This window comes from Pelobates fuscus, chromosome 12, assembly GCF_036172605.1.
Source record: "Pelobates fuscus isolate aPelFus1 chromosome 12, aPelFus1.pri, whole genome shotgun sequence".
Classification (NCBI taxonomy): Eukaryota; Metazoa; Chordata; class Amphibia; order Anura; family Pelobatidae; genus Pelobates; species Pelobates fuscus.
In genome coordinates this window covers 136,056,549-136,078,791 of record NC_086328.1, presented here as the reverse complement: position 1 = coordinate 136,078,791, position 22,243 = coordinate 136,056,549, and the positions used below count along the sequence as shown (strand labels likewise).

The following is a 22,243-nucleotide window of genomic DNA, read 5'->3' as shown; positions in this document are numbered from 1 at the left end:
AAATTAGGGGACAGATTACATGATAATATAAGAATCATATTATTAAATATTGTATATTGAAGTGGATTAAATACAATGATTTGGTGGATATTGTACAAATGGTGTAGTGTAAATTTTTTATGTACTATATGGGAAATACATTGTTAGTGGGGATGGAGTTGTGGAGTGGGAGTATTCACATGTATTTTTATGGCCAGACATTACAGATTACAAATGGAACGCAAAAACGAGGTTGAAACGCATGCCACTTCTGGTTATACACCACTTCCGGTTTAATGAGTGCAGTTGGAACGCACGGCACTTCCGGTTTTTTGGAACGCATGAAATTGCCGATCATTCAAGAGGTCGAGATCAGCTGTGAATACTTAGGATTATGATCATCAACAGATGAACTTCATCAACACAGGACCAATGAGGAGGGACTGAGAGGCACATGTGACAGAATTACATCTAGGGATTGGCCCTATTTAAAGGACTTTCAGTGGGGATTTGTTAGGCTGTTTTTTGATTGTATTGTATCAACTGTATTTTAATATTGTGGTCCCTGAGGAAGTCCCTATTTTGTAAAAGGGACGAAACGCGTAGGACCTTGTTTATATTTATTTTATCTTTATTTTTTAATATTGAATTAAAGCCGCTTTTTCAAAACTTCACCCGGAGTCCTGTGCTGGAGTGGAAATATCCAGGGGATCTCCCCAGGCCCCCCATATCTTTAGGGGAGGCACCATACATGCTTGAATTGTCCAAAATCCTGTGAGTGCATTTCATATTGCGCAGTGTTTATATTGTAAACTGTGTTACACTATATTTTCTTTATTCATTCTTATTTAGACCAACAGCCGGTTCCCTCGTTGTGTTTTGCATATTCTTGTGGTCAAGCTGATCGCTAGCTGGGAGCGATCTGCGGGAGGCTGTATTCATCTACATTTGATAAGTATCCTTGTATATATATTGTGTGTGTATAAGGTACATTTTCGTTGGTTGTTTTAGTTTATTGATGAACCTTCTATGTGCAACAGTGTCAAAAGCCTTACTGAAATCTAGGTAAGCAATGTCTACTGCACCACCCTGATCTATTATTTTAGTTACCCAATCAAAAAAATCAATAAGATTAGTTTGGCATGATCTCCCTGAAGTAAACCCATGTTGTCTCTGATTTGTATCATGACCACTCTCCCTTGCTCCCATTCTGAATACCCTCCAAGGTGTATTATCAATAACGGACTCTTCCATTTTTAAAGGACATTTTTCAATGTCTCCCCTCTAGTTTGATTATTTGACTCTGAACTCACACTGGTTAAGAACTGCTTGTTTATCTCTTTCTCTTGTATTGTTTTTATTTTTTTATCATTGGACTGAACTAGCTATACGAAGGCTTCCTACCTTAGACATAAAACCTTGCTAAATGATTGGACCTGTATAATGAACTAACTTCTAACCTGAGTTACCAATTTCCATAGACCTCTTTCCATTTTACCAGTAAACAAATACCAACACCCACTTAGTAAAACTACCATTTTCTGCTCATTTCACCAAGCTTGCCAAACTGCAAAAAAACTTTTTTGTAGCTGCTACAAACAACCGTCATGCTTTTTCAAACTAACATTGGACAAATGACTCAAAGTTTCTGTTATGTTGATGCATTCTGCGAGTTACTAAAAATAAAACACAATACTTATACAATGGAGGAATTGAGTAAGATTTTTCATTTTCAAGAATCTAGATTTTCCTAAAAATAATAAATAACTAAATACACTTGCTCACATAAATATTTATATGTTTTGTTTTGTTTTTTTACACACACACTAACAAGAAAGCTGGGTTTTTCATGAACTATCAATCCTATGCTGAAAAACTACCTATCAAAGACAGCACTTATTTTATTTATTTATTTTATTGGGGTGTTTGGGTTGCGATTGCTGTAAAATGTAGCAGAACTTCGTTTAACCATTTCAGCATCCATTGCATGGTCAACGTCTGGCTTTGCAATGTGTCCAACCAATCCTAGTACTCCAGTGGTTAATATCACAATGGACAGTACATGATAGTACCAGTCCAGTACTGTTTGTATTAAATTCTATGAAAAAAATATATTGATTTGCCAAAGAACACAGTAAGTATCTCACTCTCCACCAGACAGCTGATTAGAACAATTACCAACAGAAATCTTCTCTTCCTTGGCTCTCTGCAGTATGCCTGCCCACAGCAAGCCAGCACAATCTGCTGTTATCAAGCCATGAATCATCTGTTTCTCTGCTTATTACAAGATCACAAACAAATAATCTGATGTTATGTTTACACTTTTGATTGGATTTGTGGTTATATTTACCTAAATTTGACATTATCCCTAAAATCCTCACCTGAAGATCCTAAGCTATTTTTAGTGGTCCGTCGAGTATAAATATGGAATATATGCCACGGAATCTTATGTTTATCCGCATAAAATACATTGTTTGCTCCTCTTATAGATGTGGGGTAGATTCAATTTGTATCCAGTTCTGTAATCAAATAATTTAGACTGCATAACAACCTAATGATCAATTAAAATGTTATAACCTGAATAGCTCTGACAGAAATTATGATTCTTAACATTCTTACTTTTGTTATGTTCCTTTTGTTTAAGGAACTTGCATTACCAATGTTCATGAAATTGGGCTCAGTGGGTGTGTCAGGGTCTTACCTGATGTGGAGTCCAGTATGCAGAGATATATGCTCACCCTTGCAAATAAACACAGGCCAAGGTGGTCAGGTAAGATGATTGGAGGACATGTACCATGTGACCGGAATGGATTAATTGAACATGGATATTTAAATAAATTTCTGAACCTGGAAGACATCACAGCAAACTGAAGAAGCTTACCCAGCGAAACGTGTATCGGCATTGAAGGACTGCACTACATACCGATAAGTTCATTTTTACTTGTTTTTAAATGTATGCATAGTTTTTGTTTTTTTGTTTTATTATTGGTGCTGAATAAATAATGAATTTGAACCCCATTCAGTAGTCAGTCCTGTTCCAGGTTCCAGACAGGGGAGTGCATCCCAAAATTTGACACCAAGCTTTTACACCTGAGAGCCAAGGCACATATGGGCTCTCAATAAGGTGAGAGTCCATTTCTAATAGTGGTTATTGTCAATGATACATCTAGATATACTTCACCATAATCCCTTGTCTTGTTTATTTTGAGATGTTCCAATTTTCCAAGAAGGTGGGGTGCTGCCCATAAAAGCACATCAGCGTTGTTATAGAACCTTATCCTCAGGCTCCGAAAACTGTGAGTGTGTCTACCTATTCTACTTTGTGTTTGGCCTTTTTTCAAATACCATCTGCACTACGTCTGTTTTGTTCTTTTTTTCTCTTTACATATTACCCCACAACCTGCATGAATGGCCAAATAGTAGCCAACAGCCTCCTAAATTAATGTGACATTTTGGGGCCTTATCAATTTCTGGTAATCCATGTACATAGATATCCTTCCATCAATGTTTATCTTCCATCACATCCACAAGCTGAACATGTAACTGTTTATTTGTGATATTTAAAGCAGCTTGACTGATTCTTCAACAGTATTTTGCGTCCATCCTAAGTTCTAATATTCTAACACTCTCTTCGGCAGTCTTTAATCTACCACTGATTTCCACCCCTTCATACAGAGAGGCCTAACGTACTGATCAATCATACATCATAAAGACTTGTTTCCAGTTTTTGGGGCAGGCATCGTGACCTCACTGTAATAAGGACAAAGTTCCATGCAGTTCTCTAATCAAGCTGCTATTGAAAGACAGTTGATCTTGGTAAGATAAGCCATTTTGGTCAAATGTTTGAGAGAAGGACTCCTAAAGAAGACACTAATACCTGGCTGGTCAGCTGGTCTTTTTGTAGCTGGTTTCTTCGATCTGAGCCTCATATCAAAAAGTAAAATGGAAAAAAGTGCAGATAGTTCATAAAAATACACAAAACTAATAAATTTCACATGGCACTTGAGTGAGTTATGTTTGCTTGCAGAGGCATGTTGTTCACCCCTAGAACAATAAATAGAACATTTATCTGATGGTTGTAGGAACTGGTTGTGTTAGAAAATTCTCTGAAGTTCTGAAACCAAATAGTTTTATTCTGTGAGAAGGAGGACGATTTGTTAAATAGGAAAATTTGAGTTGAACGTCACAATGATGTTTGCAAGCGTTTTATTTATTCTGAACTGTCTAAATATTCTGATTACATGTTATTGCAGGATTGATAGCTGTTGATTTCAGTCCAAGTTTGAGTCTCTTTTATATAAACCTTATGCCAAAGGCCTCACTGGTTTTATATTTTCCAGATATATTTCTTATATATAATAAAGTGTAGAAAAATTCAACTCAATCTCAGTAGCAGAGAGGCCTATGTCTCACAGAAAACACCACTCATTTCATGGGGTCAATTCACAATGAAAGTCCTACCAGATTGGTCCATTCACAATGAAAGTCCCAGATTGGTCCATGCACAATGAAAGTCCCAGATTGGTCCATGCACAATGAAAGTCCCAGATTGGTCCATACACAATGAAAGTCCCAGATTGGTCCATACACAACGATAGTCTCAGATTGGTCCATGGACAATGAAAGTCCCAGATTGGTCCATGCACAATGGTAGTCCCAGATTGGTCCATGAACAATGAAAGTCCCAGATTGGTCCATACACAATGAAAGTCCCAGATTGGTCCATGCACAACGAAAGTCCCAGATTGGTCCATGCACAATGGTAGTCCCAGATTGGTCCATGCATAATGAAAGTCCCAGATTGGTCCATGCACAATGGTAGTCCCAGATTGGTCCATGAACAATGAAAGTCCCAGATTGGTCCATGAACAATGAAAGCCCCAGATTGGTCCATGAACAATGAAAGTCCCAGATTGGTCCATGCACAATGAAAGTCCCAGATTGGTCCATGCATAATGAAAGTCCCAGATTGGTCCATACACAATGAAAGTCCCAGATTGGTCCATACACAACGATAGTCTCAGATTGGTCCATGGACAATGAAAGCCCCAGATTGGTCCATGCATAATGAAAGTCCCAGATTGGTCCATGCATAATGAAAGTCCCAGATTGGTCCATACACAATGAAAGTCCCAGATTGGTCCATGCACAATGGTAGTCCCAGATTGGTCCATGCATAATGAAAGTCCCAGATTGGTCCATGCACAATGAAAGTCCCAGATTGGTCCATACACAATAAGAAGTCCCACCAGATTGGTCAATGCACAATGAAAGTCCCAGATTGGTGCATGCACAATGAAAGTCCCAGATTGCTTCATACACAATGAAAGTCCCAGATTGGTCCATACACAATGAAAGTCCCAGATTGGTCCATGCACAATGAAAGTCCCAGATTGGTCCATGCACAATGGTAGTCCCAGATTGGTCCATGAACAATGAAAGTCCCAGATTGGTCCATACACAATGAAAGTCCCAGATTGGTCCATACACAATGAAAGTCCCAGATTGGTCCATACACAATAAGAAGTCCCACCAGATTGGTCAATGCACAATGAAAGTCCCAGATTGGTGCATGCACAATGAAAGTCCCAGATTGGTCCATGCACAATGAAAGTCCCAGATTGGTCCATGCATAATGAAAGTCCCAGATTGGTCCATACACAATGAAAGTCCCAGATTGGTCCATACACAATGAAAGTCCCAGATTGGTCCATGCACAATGAAAGTCCCAGATTGGTCCATGCACAATGAAAGTCCCAGATTGGTCCATGCATAATGAAAGTCCCAGATTGGTCCATACACAATGAAAGTCCCAGATTGGTCCATACACAATGAAAGTCCCAGATTGGTCCATGCACAATGGTAGTCCCAGATTGGTCCATACACAATGAAAGTCCCAGATTGGTCCATGCACAATGAAAGTCCCAGATTGGTCCATGCATAATGAAAGTCCCAGATTGGTCCATACACAATGAAAGTCCCAGATTGGTCCATACACAACGATAGTCTCAGATTGGTCCATGGACAATGAAAGCCCCAGATTGGTCCATGCATAATGAAAGTCCCAGATTGGTCCATGCATAATGAAAGTCCCAGATTGGTCCATACACAATGAAAGTCCCAGATTGGTCCATGCACAATGGTAGTCCCAGATTGGTCCATGCATAATGAAAGTCCCAGATTGGTCCATGCACAATGAAAGTCCCAGATTGGTCCATACACAATAAGAAGTCCCACCAGATTGGTCAATGCACAATGAAAGTCCCAGATTGGTGCATGCACAATGAAAGTCCCAGATTGCTTCATACACAATGAAAGTCCCAGATTGGTCCATACACAATGAAAGTCCCAGATTGGTCAATGCACAATGAAAGTCCCAGATTGGTCCATGCACAATGAAAGTCCCAGATTGCTTCATACACAATGAAAGTCCCAGATTGGTCCATACACAATGAAAGTCCCAGATTGGTCCATGCACAATGAAAGTCCCAGATTGGTCCATGCACAATGAAAGTCCCAGATTGGTCCATGCATAATGAAAGTCCCAGATTGGTCCATGCATAATGAAAGTCCCAGATTGGTCCATACACAATGAAAGTCCCAGATTGGTCCATACACAACGATAGTCTCAGATTGGTGCATGCACAATGAAAGTCCCAGATTGCTTCATACACAATGAAAGTCCCAGATTGGTCCATGCACAATGAAAGTCCCAGATTGGTCCATGCACAATGAAAGTCCCAGATTGGTCCATGCATAATGAAAGTCCCAGATTGGTCCATACACAACGAAAGTCCCAGATTGGTCCATGCACAATGGTAGTCCCAGATTGGTCCATGCATAATGAAAGTCCCAGATTGGTCCATGAACAATGAAAGTCCCAGATTGGTCAATGCACAATGAAAGTCCCAGATTGGTCCATACACAATGAAAGTCCCAGATTGGTCCATACACAATGAAAGTCCCAGATTGGTCCATGCACAATGAAAGTCCCAGATTGCTTCATACACAATGAAAGTCAGTTTAATCTCAGATGTATTAAACTCCAGGTTGTAAATGGTTAATCAAATCACTATTTCCAAACAAGTGAAATCCATGACTGAGATAGTAGGATACCTGTGAGATTGTTACTCACTCCTACCTTTGTAGCAGCTATTGCACCATTGCATTAATACATAACATGAATGCAGCCAGGCCAATGGGAATAGTATAAAGTAATGTTGCAGGATACATTCTTCAATGACAAAACTATCAAGATTCCAACAGACATTCTGGATTCCAGCATAGCAGATATGTCATGACAAACATTCATAAAGCAAAATTAAATATTGTAAATGTAATAGGAAAACAATGAATGGGCTTGCTGCCTCCAGTGTTACTCACCTGGGAGAATGTAATTTAAATACCTATACACAGTGTTAAATACATAATATATATTGTATGTACATAAAATAAAACCTGACGTGACATTGTCTGCATACTAAATGGTAACTAGATTAGGGTTATCTGTGCTAAAACAAGTCTGAAGTGCGGTGGCGTGCCCGTCCTATTTTAATTTTGAATTGGTGTTTATTGATATATTCTGTTTATGTATGGTTATGACATTATCCAGCTTGTGTTATGTGTGCGTATATGTGGGCTGTTTGTGCTGTTGTGCATATGTGAGTGAGCAGTTTGTGGCATTGTGTGTTATGTATGTGGGCTGTGTATGGGGTATTGCTTGCTTGTGAGGGTTGTATGTAGTATGTGTTGTCTGCATGTCATAATGTGTGTATTGTTGTGTATATGGGTGGAGGGGCTCTTTTTTTGTTGTGTGTGTCATTGTGGGCTGGCAGTTGTGTTGTTTAGGCAGGGCTGCCTGTAAATCTGTGTGCGGGGTCTTTTTAGTATTTATGTGTGGTGGAGGCTGTTTTAGCATCATTCATCACTCATGGGATATACACACAGACACCAATACATGCTGACAGACACACACACTGCCCCAATATATACTCATTCCAATTCACAAAGCCAGGCATACACACAATGACACACCACCTCACATAATGTTACACACATGCTAAATCACACTTTTCTCACACAAACATACTGCTAGACACACACTGCTATATGCACACAACTTCACAGTCACATTCCACTTGGTCCAAACTAGCAGACATTTGATGCACAATCAGGCAGGTTTGGGGAGGGAGTGATTCTTGGTCCCACTATCACCCTTGTTGAGCAAGCTACGAGGAACATCTGGTGATCTCCCCAGCCAGTCTGTTTGAGTCTGGCAGCCTGCATTCCATGCCAAGGCTCCTCACACGTCAAGCATGGCACGTGTGCCCTAGGTTGCTGACCTCTGGTTTAGATAATGCAGTATATATTAAGTAATTCATTGAGCACTAACGGGACTTTAGAAAATTGGCATCTCTTATGTATATTTATTCACCTGCACAATAATATCAACGTATTGTATATTAATTTATAGGAAGAAAAATTGGCTTCTACTAGTTTATTTCTAGTGCATATAGGTGTTAATGTTATCAAATGATTTTATCAAGTAATGAAGAGTGATAGGGGACTCATTCATGTGACTCTAAGACAGAACAGCTGGAGCAAAATCTATTGTACCTGAAGCACTTGCCATTCATTCATTCACAATGTACTTGAGACTATATATCCCTTATACTATAGAGCAGGGGTACTCAACCTGGTCCCACTGGTGGGCGGTTTGGGATTTCAGGTGGTGGGTTCTGCAAAAAACACCTTGTGGGCCTTGATGGCCATGGGCCAAGGCAGGCAGGGGAGATCCTTTCATCTTCCCTGCCAGCCCATCAAAGATCTCCCTCACTGGCCCGCTGGGACTTATTGCTAGTAGAGGGAGGGAATGGCCTGGGAGGCCCTGTGTTCCTCCTACGTTACCATGGCAAATACAGCGCTGTGCTCACAGGAGGACAGGAGAGTCAGCCTGCAGCTGGAGGAGCTGCAGGCTAAAGTGAACATGCCACCACTGGACCACCAGGGCTTGCAGCACTATGTCCCCCCTCCCTGGTAAAAGGTAAGAAGGTAGATTCACACCCACCTACACACAGCATAGACCCTATGCACCCTACACACACTTCCCCCTCACACACAATATGCCCGTAACACACAAACACAGACTGCCCCCTCACACATACTGCCCCCTCAAACACACTACACCCTCACACACTACACCCCACCCACACACACTGCCCCGTCACAACCTTTGCCCCCCTGATACTCACTGTACTCCTCACACACACACTGCCCCCTCACACACATTGCCCCTACACCCAATGCCAACTCACACGCACTCCACCCTCACACACACACACACTCCACCCCTCACACACTCCACCCTTCATACATACACATTACCTCTAACACACACATCACCTCTCACACACACACTGCACCTTACACACACAGACACCCTGACACACACTGCTTTACTCACACACACAGCACCCTTCACACACATACAGCAACCTTCACACACATACAGCACCCTTTACACACACAGCACTGTTCACACACATATAAAAGAAGTGGAATAGAACATTTTTTTAAAAAGGAAAAAAAAAGATACATTTTAGTACATATTTTTTTTAAATTCTCTTTTCTAAAATAAATAACTTGCACTTGCGCTATATAATTAGTTACTGCGGCACTGGTGGGCGGTAAGGAAATTTTACCATTAACAAAGATACAGAAGTGGGTGGTAGGAATTACAAGGTTGACTACCCCTGCTACAGAGAATAGTCAAGAAAGATGGACCGCAGCTTCCAAACCTGCTCCCTTCTCCCTCTTTGAGAGAATGTTTCTCAAGAGGTATCAAAATGTAATCCCCAAAACGCATTGTGGTTTGATTAAATTAAATCTGTTGATTTAGCAGTTGGTATACCAGCAGAATTGCTACAACACAAGCAGATCATGTTTCAGTACAAAATATGTGTATGTATGTGTGTCATGTCTTCACAAATAAACAGGATTTGCAGACACGGCTATTTTTGTTACAAGCATTTCTCCTTTAGTAACCTTGACAGATAACGTTTGGTTATCAGCGAGGAGCTATGCACTGTAATGACACAAGAACAATAACATAAATGCTAATCAAAATCAATATTTCATTCTTTTTTCCAAGTTGATTTAAACTTCAGTAACAAGTGAAACAGAAAATTGATTATCTATATTGTGAAACAGGACATGAGAAATGTGAAACTCAAAGAGATGTCTAAATTGCAAATGTTAAGGTGAAGTAGCCGTTGTGTGAATAACTCATATTGACCATTTTTCGCATTTGGCTATTTTGACTAAATTGACCTCTCCTCCTTTTCAGCTGACCACAATTCCTAGTTAAGTGAATAACCCTAAGTGTTATAATGGTCACATCTATTGAGATAAGTGTATATTTCTACCAGGTTCCATGGATCCAGACTGATACTTTGTTAAAACTAAGAATATGTGGAGATGTTTATGACCCACATGAATAGTCACCAATAACAGTCTGTACCAAGCCAAATATTTGTGTAACCTTCTTGTGATATCTTTTATTCCACTTTTGAAGGTACACCAGCCCTATCAAAGCCTACGCATTGGCTAAAATAATCAACAGGATTGCGGTATGTTTTGTCCGGAGGGAACCTTCCCAGCATTTTGGATCTTCTCGTACATGGTTTCCACAATAACAGTACTGCTGAGCAAAAACTACCTGCAAAGCAATTTGTGAAGCTGTTTGTCCATTTTCATTGGCCAGGTTTTTATTGTAATTCCTATTAGGCACTCTGATGTTCCTGTGAGGGCTGTCGGGCAATCAAGAGGCTCCTGTGCTTCCTCTCCCCTTGGACAGCATTAATGAAAGCCAGGATCCTCACTTCCAGTTCGTTCCTCTGTGTGTCACAACCTGCAACTTCATTACTTTATTAATTTAAATAGTGTTTTTGCCCTGATACCCTTGCCCTGTTGTGGTTTCCATTGAGGTTTCCAATTAGTGGCGTTTCTGTTTTATGACTTCCTGTATAATTGACCTTTGACTTGTTTCACCTGACTCAGAGCATATTATTTATTTATTTATAAAATATTTTACCAGGAAGGATACATTGAGATTTCTCTCGTTTTCAAGTATGTCCTGTGTCAAGTATCTATTGCCCTGACCTTGGCAAGGTCTCAGTTTCTCTGTATCACTGTAACCCTGACCTTGGCTTGTTTCCGTTTACGATTTTTCCTGTATTCTTTCATTAGCCTGTCCACTCTAAGGACTGGTATCACGCTCTATATGGATTCTCTATTTTTTACAGAAGTTTTGTGTGCTGGAGTACACTATTTCTGATAGCTTTACACTTATCTTTTGGATTTTACGTTTAGTTTTTTTGGAGCAGAACACATATAGGACAGATAGAGCAGTTATTGTCCCTCTATCATCAACAATACACCAGTCATGGATGCAGATTATCCCCTGCCTCCTGCTACCTTCCAATCCTCCTTGCTCTGTGTATTTTCTTACATAGTTTGAAAAACTTATTTAAAAACAAATATTATTTAAGATAGTACATATTTTGCAGTGCAGAAGCACTACAGCTATAGACAAAGTGTAATAACAAATCCTGGCATTGCAACGTCAGCTTTACATTAGAGCCAAGAATGCTCATGCACGTTCTTGCCAAAAGTTAGCAGAAAAAAAAGCCAACATATAGAACCTTATAGAGACAAGTTCACATGAGGATAAAACCTGAACTTTTACCCTTCCAATGCGAAATATTTACAGGCTCCTTCAACGTAATTTTGGTAGGTTCATTTTCTTCTTTCGACTCTCGGAGAAAGTAGAGAAAATAAACTTATAACTCGGAAGAAACATTTAAATGTCAACCAGTCCTATCAGCCTTTAGCAACTTCATCATAATGTTTATTAAGCAACTATATGATATTATTATTAATTAGCATTTTTGTAGCCGGCTTGCTATGTTTATTTACATCCTTGGAATCTGTGATGTCTATTTTTTCATTTTTTCACAAATCAGATATTTTTTAGTTTAGACTATGAAAGATAAAGTATCATTGAAATATACAAAAAAAAAAAATATTAGACCAAATGAAGGCTTTTTCTCCAGTTAGATTCTCATCAGTAAAAGAAAACAGCTTTTCTATCAATAATTAGCAAACAAGAATGTACTTCAATTAATAGCAGAAGGTTTACACAAAGTTCCAGTCTGGGTTCAGGAAGGTTTTTGGACGCGGCTATGTTGCATAACACAGGACAGATTATAATGAAGCAAACTACAGAAAATCCTGGAAGCTGGTCAGTTCTCACGGACCTGCTGCTTTTAAACTTTGCATGTCTTGCTCCAATACAAACAGATATCTTCTTGCATTCCAGCTATGGTGGAACTCGATAAATCTGTTTTGTTCTCAAGCCTGGGATTTACTGTAGGCCACCAACTTCGGCTAACTGAGGAGGCCCAGAGAGAAATAGGTTTTCTAATGTTTATTTCCACTTGCCAACAGGAGTGCTGTTTGGCTTTTGAGGATCTGGCTTCTCTCATGGATGGGTCCATGCTGAGACTGCTACAGGATATTTCTCCATGGATGGTAAAATTAACGAGCTTGAGTCCCAGACATAATATTGCTAAAAGACAATGTGATACCATGATGTTTTTCCTGTGTTACTGGGTACTGGTATATTGGGCCCTCGGGATAACAGTAAATGGAACTGTGGCACTGAGTACTGGTATATCCTACGGCACTGAGTACTGGTATATCCTGTGGCACTGAGTACTGGTATATCTAGTCAAGAAAATAGACACAGTTCAAGCAATACCCAGATTGCACACACTTGTCTTACTCCAGCCTGCTCAGGTGTATAAAGATACATGCAGGTGACAGACTGGACTGAAAACACTGATTTTGTTTAGAGTAATTCTTCCAAGTCTGTCCAGCTCCCCTCAAAGAGAAATAAAATACAAATAAAAAACTTGTGCTGAGGTCAAGTTCACCCTCAGCCTAGTCCTCCTCCATTGATGTCACTTCCCCATAGAGGGATATAATGGAGGGCGGTCTGAGGGGAGGACACAGGCAACATGGACGGGGGCTGGGCTTCCATTGATTGACTGACACCAGCAGAGGGGTTAATCTCTGTATGCTCAGCATTTCATAGCAAAAAGCAGCGCATACAAACTCCAGGCACCATTACCACTTCAAACCACTAAAGTGTGTTTGGAGTAATCTTTAAAGCAATAAGAGGCATTCCTATCCAGACAATGAAAGGACATGTGCTCTAGGATGACACCATAACTCAGCTCCCTCGGTTAATGTTTTTTATAGCTTTAAGGAAAACCTCATATGGTACTAACTAAATCCTTTGAAAATAGAGAAATCAACAAAGCAGAAACAGACAGATTGACTTTCAAGTATGATGTAAGAGAATGGGATCCACAGCCCTTAGCAACTGGGTGCCACATGTATCAGTCCAATATACTGGCTACTTTTTTAGAATCTGTGTAAAATAGAAAAATACATTGTTTTCAGCAGCATGAATCTAGTATTGTGTAAGGCCTTAACCTCTTAATTCCCGAGCATATTTTTAATGAAAAACTATTAACATCACATTTATTTGAAGAAAGGGCAGGGGCGGCACGTCCATGAGGCGGCTCTGGCTGGGGACTCGGATTTTTAAACTTAGCTTGCTCCGCCTGCACAGAACAGCCAGTGAAGTCGGCCGGCCTCTTCTGATGATGTCAGGAGGATGGGACGTGCCTTACACTGCTCTTCTCACAGGACCGCTGGGGAGTCTGAGAGAAGAGCAGAGGAAGCCACACCCTCCCTCCTGACATCATCAGGAGAGGCCAGCATACTTCCCAGGCTGATGTGTGCTGCCTCCGGCTCCTGTTCCACTCCTCCCTGGAGCCTCAGGAAAGGGGCGAAATACACTTTTGTTTTTTTTAAATGAATCTACTTTTTAACTGGCCTACCACAGCCCCTGTCCCCCTATCTCAGTCACTATCCCCCTTTCTCAGCCCCTGTCTCCCTTCCTCAGCCCTTGTCCCAGTTCCTTAGCCACTGTCCCCCTTCCTCAACCACTGTTCCCCTTCCTCAGCCCTTGTCCCAGTTCCTTAGCCACTGTCCCCCTTCCTCAACCACTGTTCCCCTTCCTCAGCCCTTGTTCGCCTTCCTCAGCCATGTCCCCCTTCCTCACCCACAGTCCCCCTTCCTCAGCCCATGTCCCCCTTCCTCAGCCCATGTCCCCCTTCCTCAGCCCCTGTCCGCCTCCTCAGCCCCTGTCCCCTTCCTCAGCCTCTGTCCTCCTTCCTCAGCCCATGTCCCCCTTCCTCAGCCCATGTCCCCCTTCCTCAGCCCCTGTCCGCCTCCTCAGCCCCTGTCCCCTTCCTCAGCCTCTGTCCTCCTTCCTCAGTCCATGTCCCTCCACCACCACAGCCCCATACCCTCAAAATGCCTCTTTGCCTGTGTAACCGAAATACCTTGCACCGGCCCTGAGCAAGGGATGCATAGCAAGCACATGAACATAACAAAACACTGCTATTTTATGTATAGATTGCTTTGCAGACAAAAATAAAAATTTAAATCATGTTAATTTACATTTATTAGTTTAGTTTTCATTTTTCAGTTTATCACACAGGGTCTGAAATGTTTATATAATGTAAAAACAAATGCAGTAGATACTCATATTCTCAAATGCAGTAGATACATAAAAAATGGTAAAATACCTGGTTGGTAGGTATTAGTAAGGATCCTGAAGGCATTACTTGCATTGCAGCTTACTAGAAATAGCAAAAGAATGTAAAAATAATGTCTTCTGTTTCTAAAAAAAAGATTTAAAATTTCTACAGCGATCTTTATCATTCTCTGGAATGCTAATGGAATGCTAACAGTGACTTGTTTACTTCTCCCCCCTCTCTGACTGTAGGAATGATATGACCCATTAAACTTCATGTGCTGTTTGGAAACAGGAGATGATGTAACATTTTCAGCAAACTTACCGTCATCTTCAAAAGCAAAGCAGGTTAACCAAATGCAATCATCACCTAAAACAGAGGCCTCGAAATACAAATTTGTTTAACATTAGGGTGGGCTTCAGCCAACCTGGCACACACCATACTCATGGCAGTAACATGTAGTCAAAGCAAAACATGTAAGATAAAGGGCAGGGATGAGGTGCAAGTCCAGAAGTGCTCATGGAGGCTAAATATTGGATTTAAGGCAGCACTGTGACCTACTGGGGACTTTACAAAATTTGCAAGACCCCTAACGGTGGAATCGCCGGGTGGGGGCATGGAAAGGTGAGATGACTAACCTGAGCCTGTCCCTCACGGGCACCGCCATCTCTCTTGCTCTGCTCCTCTTCAACAGCTAGCGTTCCAGCACCAGGAGCCAACGTCACTGCTATACTATCACCCATGAATTAGAGTACAGCATTGAGGTCTGCGGAGGATCCTGCGGGACCACTGAATCTTCCATAGACAAAGTCAATTCCATGCAGCCATCACTGGTGACGGCTGCAGGGATTAACACTTACACTCCGCCTTGTGTCAATAAGTGTCAAGCGGAGGAAAATACAGAGACAAAGTAGTCCCTGAAAGTCCCTGATTTGTCTCTGTATATCGCTCGACTGGGGTGTCATTTCAGTGAAAATCCAACACAGTCAAATTAAGTATTTCATAAAGATTCTATCATCCTGAAATACTAATTTTTCGGGGGGTTTGAGAGGAGGGTGACAGTGCTGCTTTAAATGGAGACCATTACCCAGTGTGAAATCTGTTTGTCTCAGCTGATATCCCAAAGTAGCAGCTGTGATTTTTTAATTCATTTCACCCAAGGGGCATCCGAATGCAATGTAGAACCTGGCAACACTTTCAAGCCCTGCTTAACAGAAAGAAGCATTCATATGTGTTCCAAAAATATGGAGAATTGTTGACCCTGGACAGATTTAAGAACTTGCTACAATGTTATAAAGAAGACTGTAATTCTGAATTGGAGCCTACTATAAAACGATGTATCGTTTACCGATGTATCTGCTCAAATATTACAAATACAGAACTGTTCAGATTGCAAGAACTATTTAAAGAGACCCACTGAAGAACAATTAGAAAAAGCAATATTTGAACACTTTAACTTGTACGTTGGAGCCCCAGTAAAACTAGCTGGTCAATGTGACAACTCTCCAATGTGCCATGCATCCAGATTCTTGTTAAATGTTTTTTTTTATTATTTACATTTTTTTTCAAAATATTACTATAACAAACGTTTTCAATGAAAAAGGGGAAAACAGAAAATGAAAAGGTATTAACATCCATCCAGACCTTCACAATCAAAGAATGTTATCATGATAATAAACAATCGCACAAACAGCATGACAAGAATAGTAAATACGCAATAAAACACTGACGGCATCGACACTTTAATCAATTATTTAATTATTAGACTAAATATTCATTTAGGTCAGTTGTAGGTCTTACTCATAAGGCATATGCACATTTAATGTAGCCTTCCCATGTGTTACAATAATATTTTCATTCATCCACTATGTAGGACGATTGTCTAATTTCGTACCGTTTATTGTCTAATACCAGATACAGAGTCTCTTTAATGGATGGTACGTTCGGTGTTTTGGATTCTAATCTAGAAACAATTTTATCGATTCCTAAATCTACGAGGCACAGTGAAAATGATTTCTACCAGCAGGTAGTTTAATAGATTTGTTCATTGAAATGAATGAAACGTGAAACTGGCTCATGGCTACAAATTAGGGCTGATAAAAAGCAGACTAGCAACGAGGAAGGAATCATGAATCCACAACCATCTCTTGCCATTTATGAGTTGGATCCTGATGCTGCAACCCTTATTAGATTTTCACAGCACAAATTAGACCATTCATCCAGGCATTAAGTGAACAGTCGTTTCATTATCAGGGTTCATTCGTTAGCTCTGGTGCACTAATTCCCCTTTAATTCTCATGGTGATGAATCTTTTTCCAGGAATTTAGACTTGTTAAAGTAAAACTGTCCCTTTTCAGGTGTTTGCATGTTTTTGGCAGGTGACATGTCACCGTGGGGGCACAGGGGAAAGACAAAGTTAGATATACTTACCTGGACCTCTCTCTTTTTTGTGTTTCCATCTGATTTTTGGTCAGAGGTTTTTAATAATATTAATAAAAGGTGTCTAGGACCCCAATCATTTTTAAACCAAAATATTTGCTGTCTATGAGTAACCTAGCAAGCCAAAGTGTGTATTCGAGTGAACTGAGGGGAATTGGTAAGAAAATTGCAATATCTATGGCAAGGTAGCCAATTTAGCAATAAAGAGCTGAATTGGATATTTTTTAGTTTTCCTATTTTAGCCTAGATTTTGCAATTCCCTTGCTAATTCACAACAATCCACTTTTTACAGGATTATCCCATTTAGTATCAGAAATCTGAAACTGAATTTGAAATTTAAGGCCAAACTGTTCAAACTGAAAATATTCTCCAAGTAGGCTATGCTTACAGTTTGACTACTTTGGCCTTAATTTTCAAATTCACCTTAAATTCACTTAGTCATTTCCATTTATGTACATGCCTCAAAGTGGGGATCTGATTTCAGTATCCCTTCACACCCACAATTCATACAGACATGCACAGATACACATTTACAGATTCACATACAGATTAACAAACACTCACAGGTTCACGGACACACAGATGTAGATACACCGCTTGACAGACGCTCACAGATTCACAGACACCTAGAGGTATATAATAAAAATGAAACAAGGTGGGCACACTCAACTTAACTGCAAAGTAGCCCCTAAATGAAGCTAAATAAGCAAATGCTGGGTGCTCACTTACATGAGGCTCTATCCCCCAAAGAACCCAAATACATATGAATATGAATAGAGTAAGGAGCACAACCATAAATATTTATGTACAAGAAAAATCTTTATTAAATGGGTATATATTATAATAATGTCTCTTTAAATTTTAAACACAAGATACAAAGTCATAATGCTGTAAAACATCTACCAGAAAAGATTCTGGGCAGATATAAGCGCACAATGCGTAATATATCGGTGAAAGAAAACTGTAATATAAGCAAACAACTATAATGCTAATACAATCAAAACCCCCCCAAAAAGATATAACATATAAAAATAATACAAAAACCATACCAGACTAAGTGAGAAGCAGGGACAGAGTCAATCAAAAAGCCCCCAACGTTTCGGCGAAAAGCCTGTATATACACAGATTAACAAAAACTCACAGAGTCAAAGACACAACAGTGCATTTACACAGATTAACAAACACACAGATTCACAGACACACAGGTGTATATACACAGATTAACAAACACTCACAGACTCACACATACACACAGATTTATATACACAGATTAACAAGCACTCACAGATTCACAGACAAGCAAATGTAGATACACTGTTTGACAGACGCTCAGAGATTTACATATACACACAGATGTAGATACACAGATTAACAAACACTCACAGATTCACAGACACACATGTGTATATACACAGATTAACAAACACTCACAGATTCACAGACACACAGATGTAGATACACCGATTGACAGACGCTCACAGATTCACACATACACACAGATGTAGATACACTGATTGACAGACACTCACAGATTCACACATACACACAGATCTATATACACAAACTAACAAACACCCACAGATTCACAGACACACAGGTGTGTATATACACAGATTAACAAACACTCGCAGATTCACAGACACACAGATGTTTATAAGCAGATTAACAAACGCTCACAGATTCACAGACACCCAGAAGTAGATACACCGATTGATAGACGCTCACAGATTCACAGATGTATATATACAGATTAACAAACACTCACAGATTCACAGACACACATATGTATATATACAGATTAACAAACACTCACAGATTCACAGACACACAGATGTATATACACAGATTAACAAACATTCACAGATTCGCAGACACACAAGTGTATATACACAGATTAACAAACACATACATATTCACATACAAACAGATTCACAGACACACAGGTGTATATACACAGATTAACAAACACTCACAGAGTCACAGACACAACAGTGCATTTACACAGATGAACAAATACTCACAATTTCCCATACACACATGTGTATATACACAGATTAACAAACACTCACAGATTCACAGACACAGAGATGTAGATACACCGATTGACAGAAGCTCACAGATTCACACATACACACAGATGTAGTACAGATTAACAAACATTCACAGATTCACAGACACACAGATCTATATACATAGACTAACAAACACTCAGAGAATCACAGACACATGTGTGTATATACACAGATTAACAAACACTCACAGATTCACAGACACACAGATGTATTTACGCAGATTAACAAACACTCACAGATTCACAGACACACAGTTGTATATACACAGATTAACAAACACATACAGATTCACAGACACACAGATTAATAGACACACAGGTGTATATACACAGATTACCAAACACACACAGATTCACAGACACATAGATGTAGATACACCGATTGACAGGTGCTCACAGATTCACACATACACACAAATTAGCAAACACTCACAAACTAACACAAACATAATAACTCACATACACACAGATTAACACCCTCTGGCAGATTCAAAGTCACACTCACAGATTCATACACACGGCTTAACACACATTCACAGACACAGATTCCCACAGACACAGTTACAGATTCACATTATTTTTGTTTTTCTCTCATGTTCTACTTGTAGGGCATAGAGAATGGTTCCACTAAAATTCACCGCCAGTAAGTCATGAATTGTTCCTACGGCTGTGCAAAGCTATTCTAGGGCATTTCTGCTCCTACAAGAGGGCATCGGCAATGCCGTGTCCATTGACAGTCCTGGTTGGAAGGTTTGGAGTATTGCTTGTGGGCTGCCGTACTCTCTGTGTCTGGCCATTGGGCATTACCACCAAAGTGAACCAAATGACTGGCATGGTTCCACCTTTCCAAATTCCATACCTCCCACGTCTGGAAGATATGTCAGTATATTATACAGTGTTACCTTGCAGAAACAGAGGTTTGCGCTTCCTCTGCTAGCGCTTTCGGAACTAAACTCAAGACATCATTCTCAACAGCTGAAGATAACATTACCCATGATTACCCATGATAGCCTAGAGAGTTCCAATGTTGAAAGTCATTGACAAAGATTTTGTGTAGTATAAAAATTACAAATGTTATTTTGTTTGTCAGTCAGTGTTTCATATTGCACAGCAGCAAACGTTCGTCATTCTTGGCAAGAAAAAAGGTTTTGTTAAACAAACCAGACATTCCTTAAAACGTAGCCGTGCAACATTTACTATATTTCTGCATTATTGTCATCTAGCAATCAGTAAATGCCCACAAGCACATTAACCCAACAACAAAGCCAAAATCACATCAATTGGACCATTGTTTGAAAGTTCATAGGTAGCTTGAAGGCTTAAATTACAAATGTTAAAGGGACCGTCATCTAAATACTGTGTCGACCTTTGTGTATCCCAGATGGGCTAATTTACAGCCAAAAAACTAAATTATTAACTTGGGTATTAAACTCCAACCTATTCACCAGACTAATTCACTTCAGTACCTTGACCTTCAATGAGCTTGCCAGACACTAAAACCACCACAGTGCTCTTAAACTGTTAGTTTTAGAATAGTTTAGAATGGTTTGATTTCTAACCTGGAGGCTGCAGAGTGTCTGCTGTCAAATCTCCTGGACTAAGCCTTGCAGTGCCGGGCTAAGCTCAGACAGACTTGTAATACAGCTCTCTCTAACTTGTAATACAGGTAGGCAGTGGAACTTGTCAGACCCCAAGCAAGAAGTAAAATTATTCTAAAGCGGTTTGAATACTTACATTGGGGTGGGCGCCACATCACTCCTGGAACCATAACGACCACAGTGCGCTGCTGTGGTTATGGTGCTTGTATTGTTGCTTTAATGCATGATGCGTACATAATGCGAACAGATTGACTAAAACATATTTGAATGGAAACCTTAACGGAATAGTGTTGATTATGTCACAATCAAATCTATTTTATCACAATTCAATGTGTTAAAATCTATCTGTTTATCTCTTTTAGTACAGACCGATACTGAGATGCCATTGCAGACCTCTGATGGATGTATATTTCGATGCACACATTCAAAAAGTAGAATACAACTTAAATTACAACCAAACCAAACAATAAATACGTTTTTGTATTCACTAAACTGGATATTGTGGGGATCTATGAAAGGAATTCCAATTTCAGGCCAAATTAGATTAACTAAAAAAGCGATCAATTTCAGCTATTTTCACAACTCATTTATTTTGACCTTTAATTTGTATCCGCCTAGTTCCTAACTCTTCCCGATGCTTGTTTTAATTAATTATCCCTTATAGCATATGTGTGCCAACCAGCTCTTTTTGTCAAAATACCATCGAAGATCGACAAAATATAAAAGGATATTTACCGGTTTTGCCTACGGCGCTTTGCCCCAACACCACGATGCGCATGGTCCGTGCAGAAGCCAGGCTCAGGGATCTTCTCAAAGGACGTGGAAGAGGAAAGTTTGAGGTCATTATATATTATCTCTGCACTTGTAACCCTTTACGTAGCCTGTTTAATTAGATAAACAGCTAGACTGAGAGAGCTAAATGCATACTAAACGGACACAATGTGCCATGCAATTCAATCTCTTTCGCTGTGCTTTTTGGTTTGGCAAGGAGTAAATACATTTCTGTCCCGCAGCCAACCTTCTCTCTCCAAATCAAATATTTCCTGCCTACTTGATAGTTTACGCCCGCCTCCTATTCTTCTGGCTGTTGAAGCATAAAATGACATGCAATGTACTGCAAGGCTCTGGCACAGCTTATGAGCAGTTTGGAAGCACAGATCATTATGTAGTGTCATTGGGTCACACAGAATAAGTGAACAAGAATGGTCTTTTTGTTTAACTTGTTCAGTGCCGGAATGAGGCACCCGGCATCTGACAATCAGATGGGTTGTCCTTTCACGAAAGAAGAGCTTTTATTTAAAGGGACCTTAAAGCCACAAATCAAATTGCACTTGTTTTAAAGTCAGTGTTAGAGCACATTTGTTTTAATACACAAATAAAAAAAAATAAAACACTGTTAGAATTGATACATTTTTAACTGTTAGCCAAATAGAATCACAAAGATGGAAAATATTATTTGAGATGTTTTTGGAGGACAGAACAGT

The 22,243-nt window shown here is 39.9% G+C and overlaps 1 protein-coding gene across 1 annotated transcript in view; it reads right to left on the bottom strand.

Moving 5' to 3' along the window:
• Positions 1-21,736, bottom strand: part of LOC134579005 (ras-related and estrogen-regulated growth inhibitor-like) — a 68,030-nt gene extending 46,294 nt beyond the window's left edge. Inside the window, exon 1 of the mRNA XM_063438142.1 lies at positions 21,495-21,736. Within this exon, the coding sequence (XP_063294212.1) occupies positions 21,495-21,603 (109 nt within the window). The 5' untranslated portion in view covers positions 21,604-21,736. The remainder of the gene's footprint in view (positions 1-21,494) is intronic.
• Between the last annotated feature and the right edge of the window lie 507 nt (positions 21,737-22,243).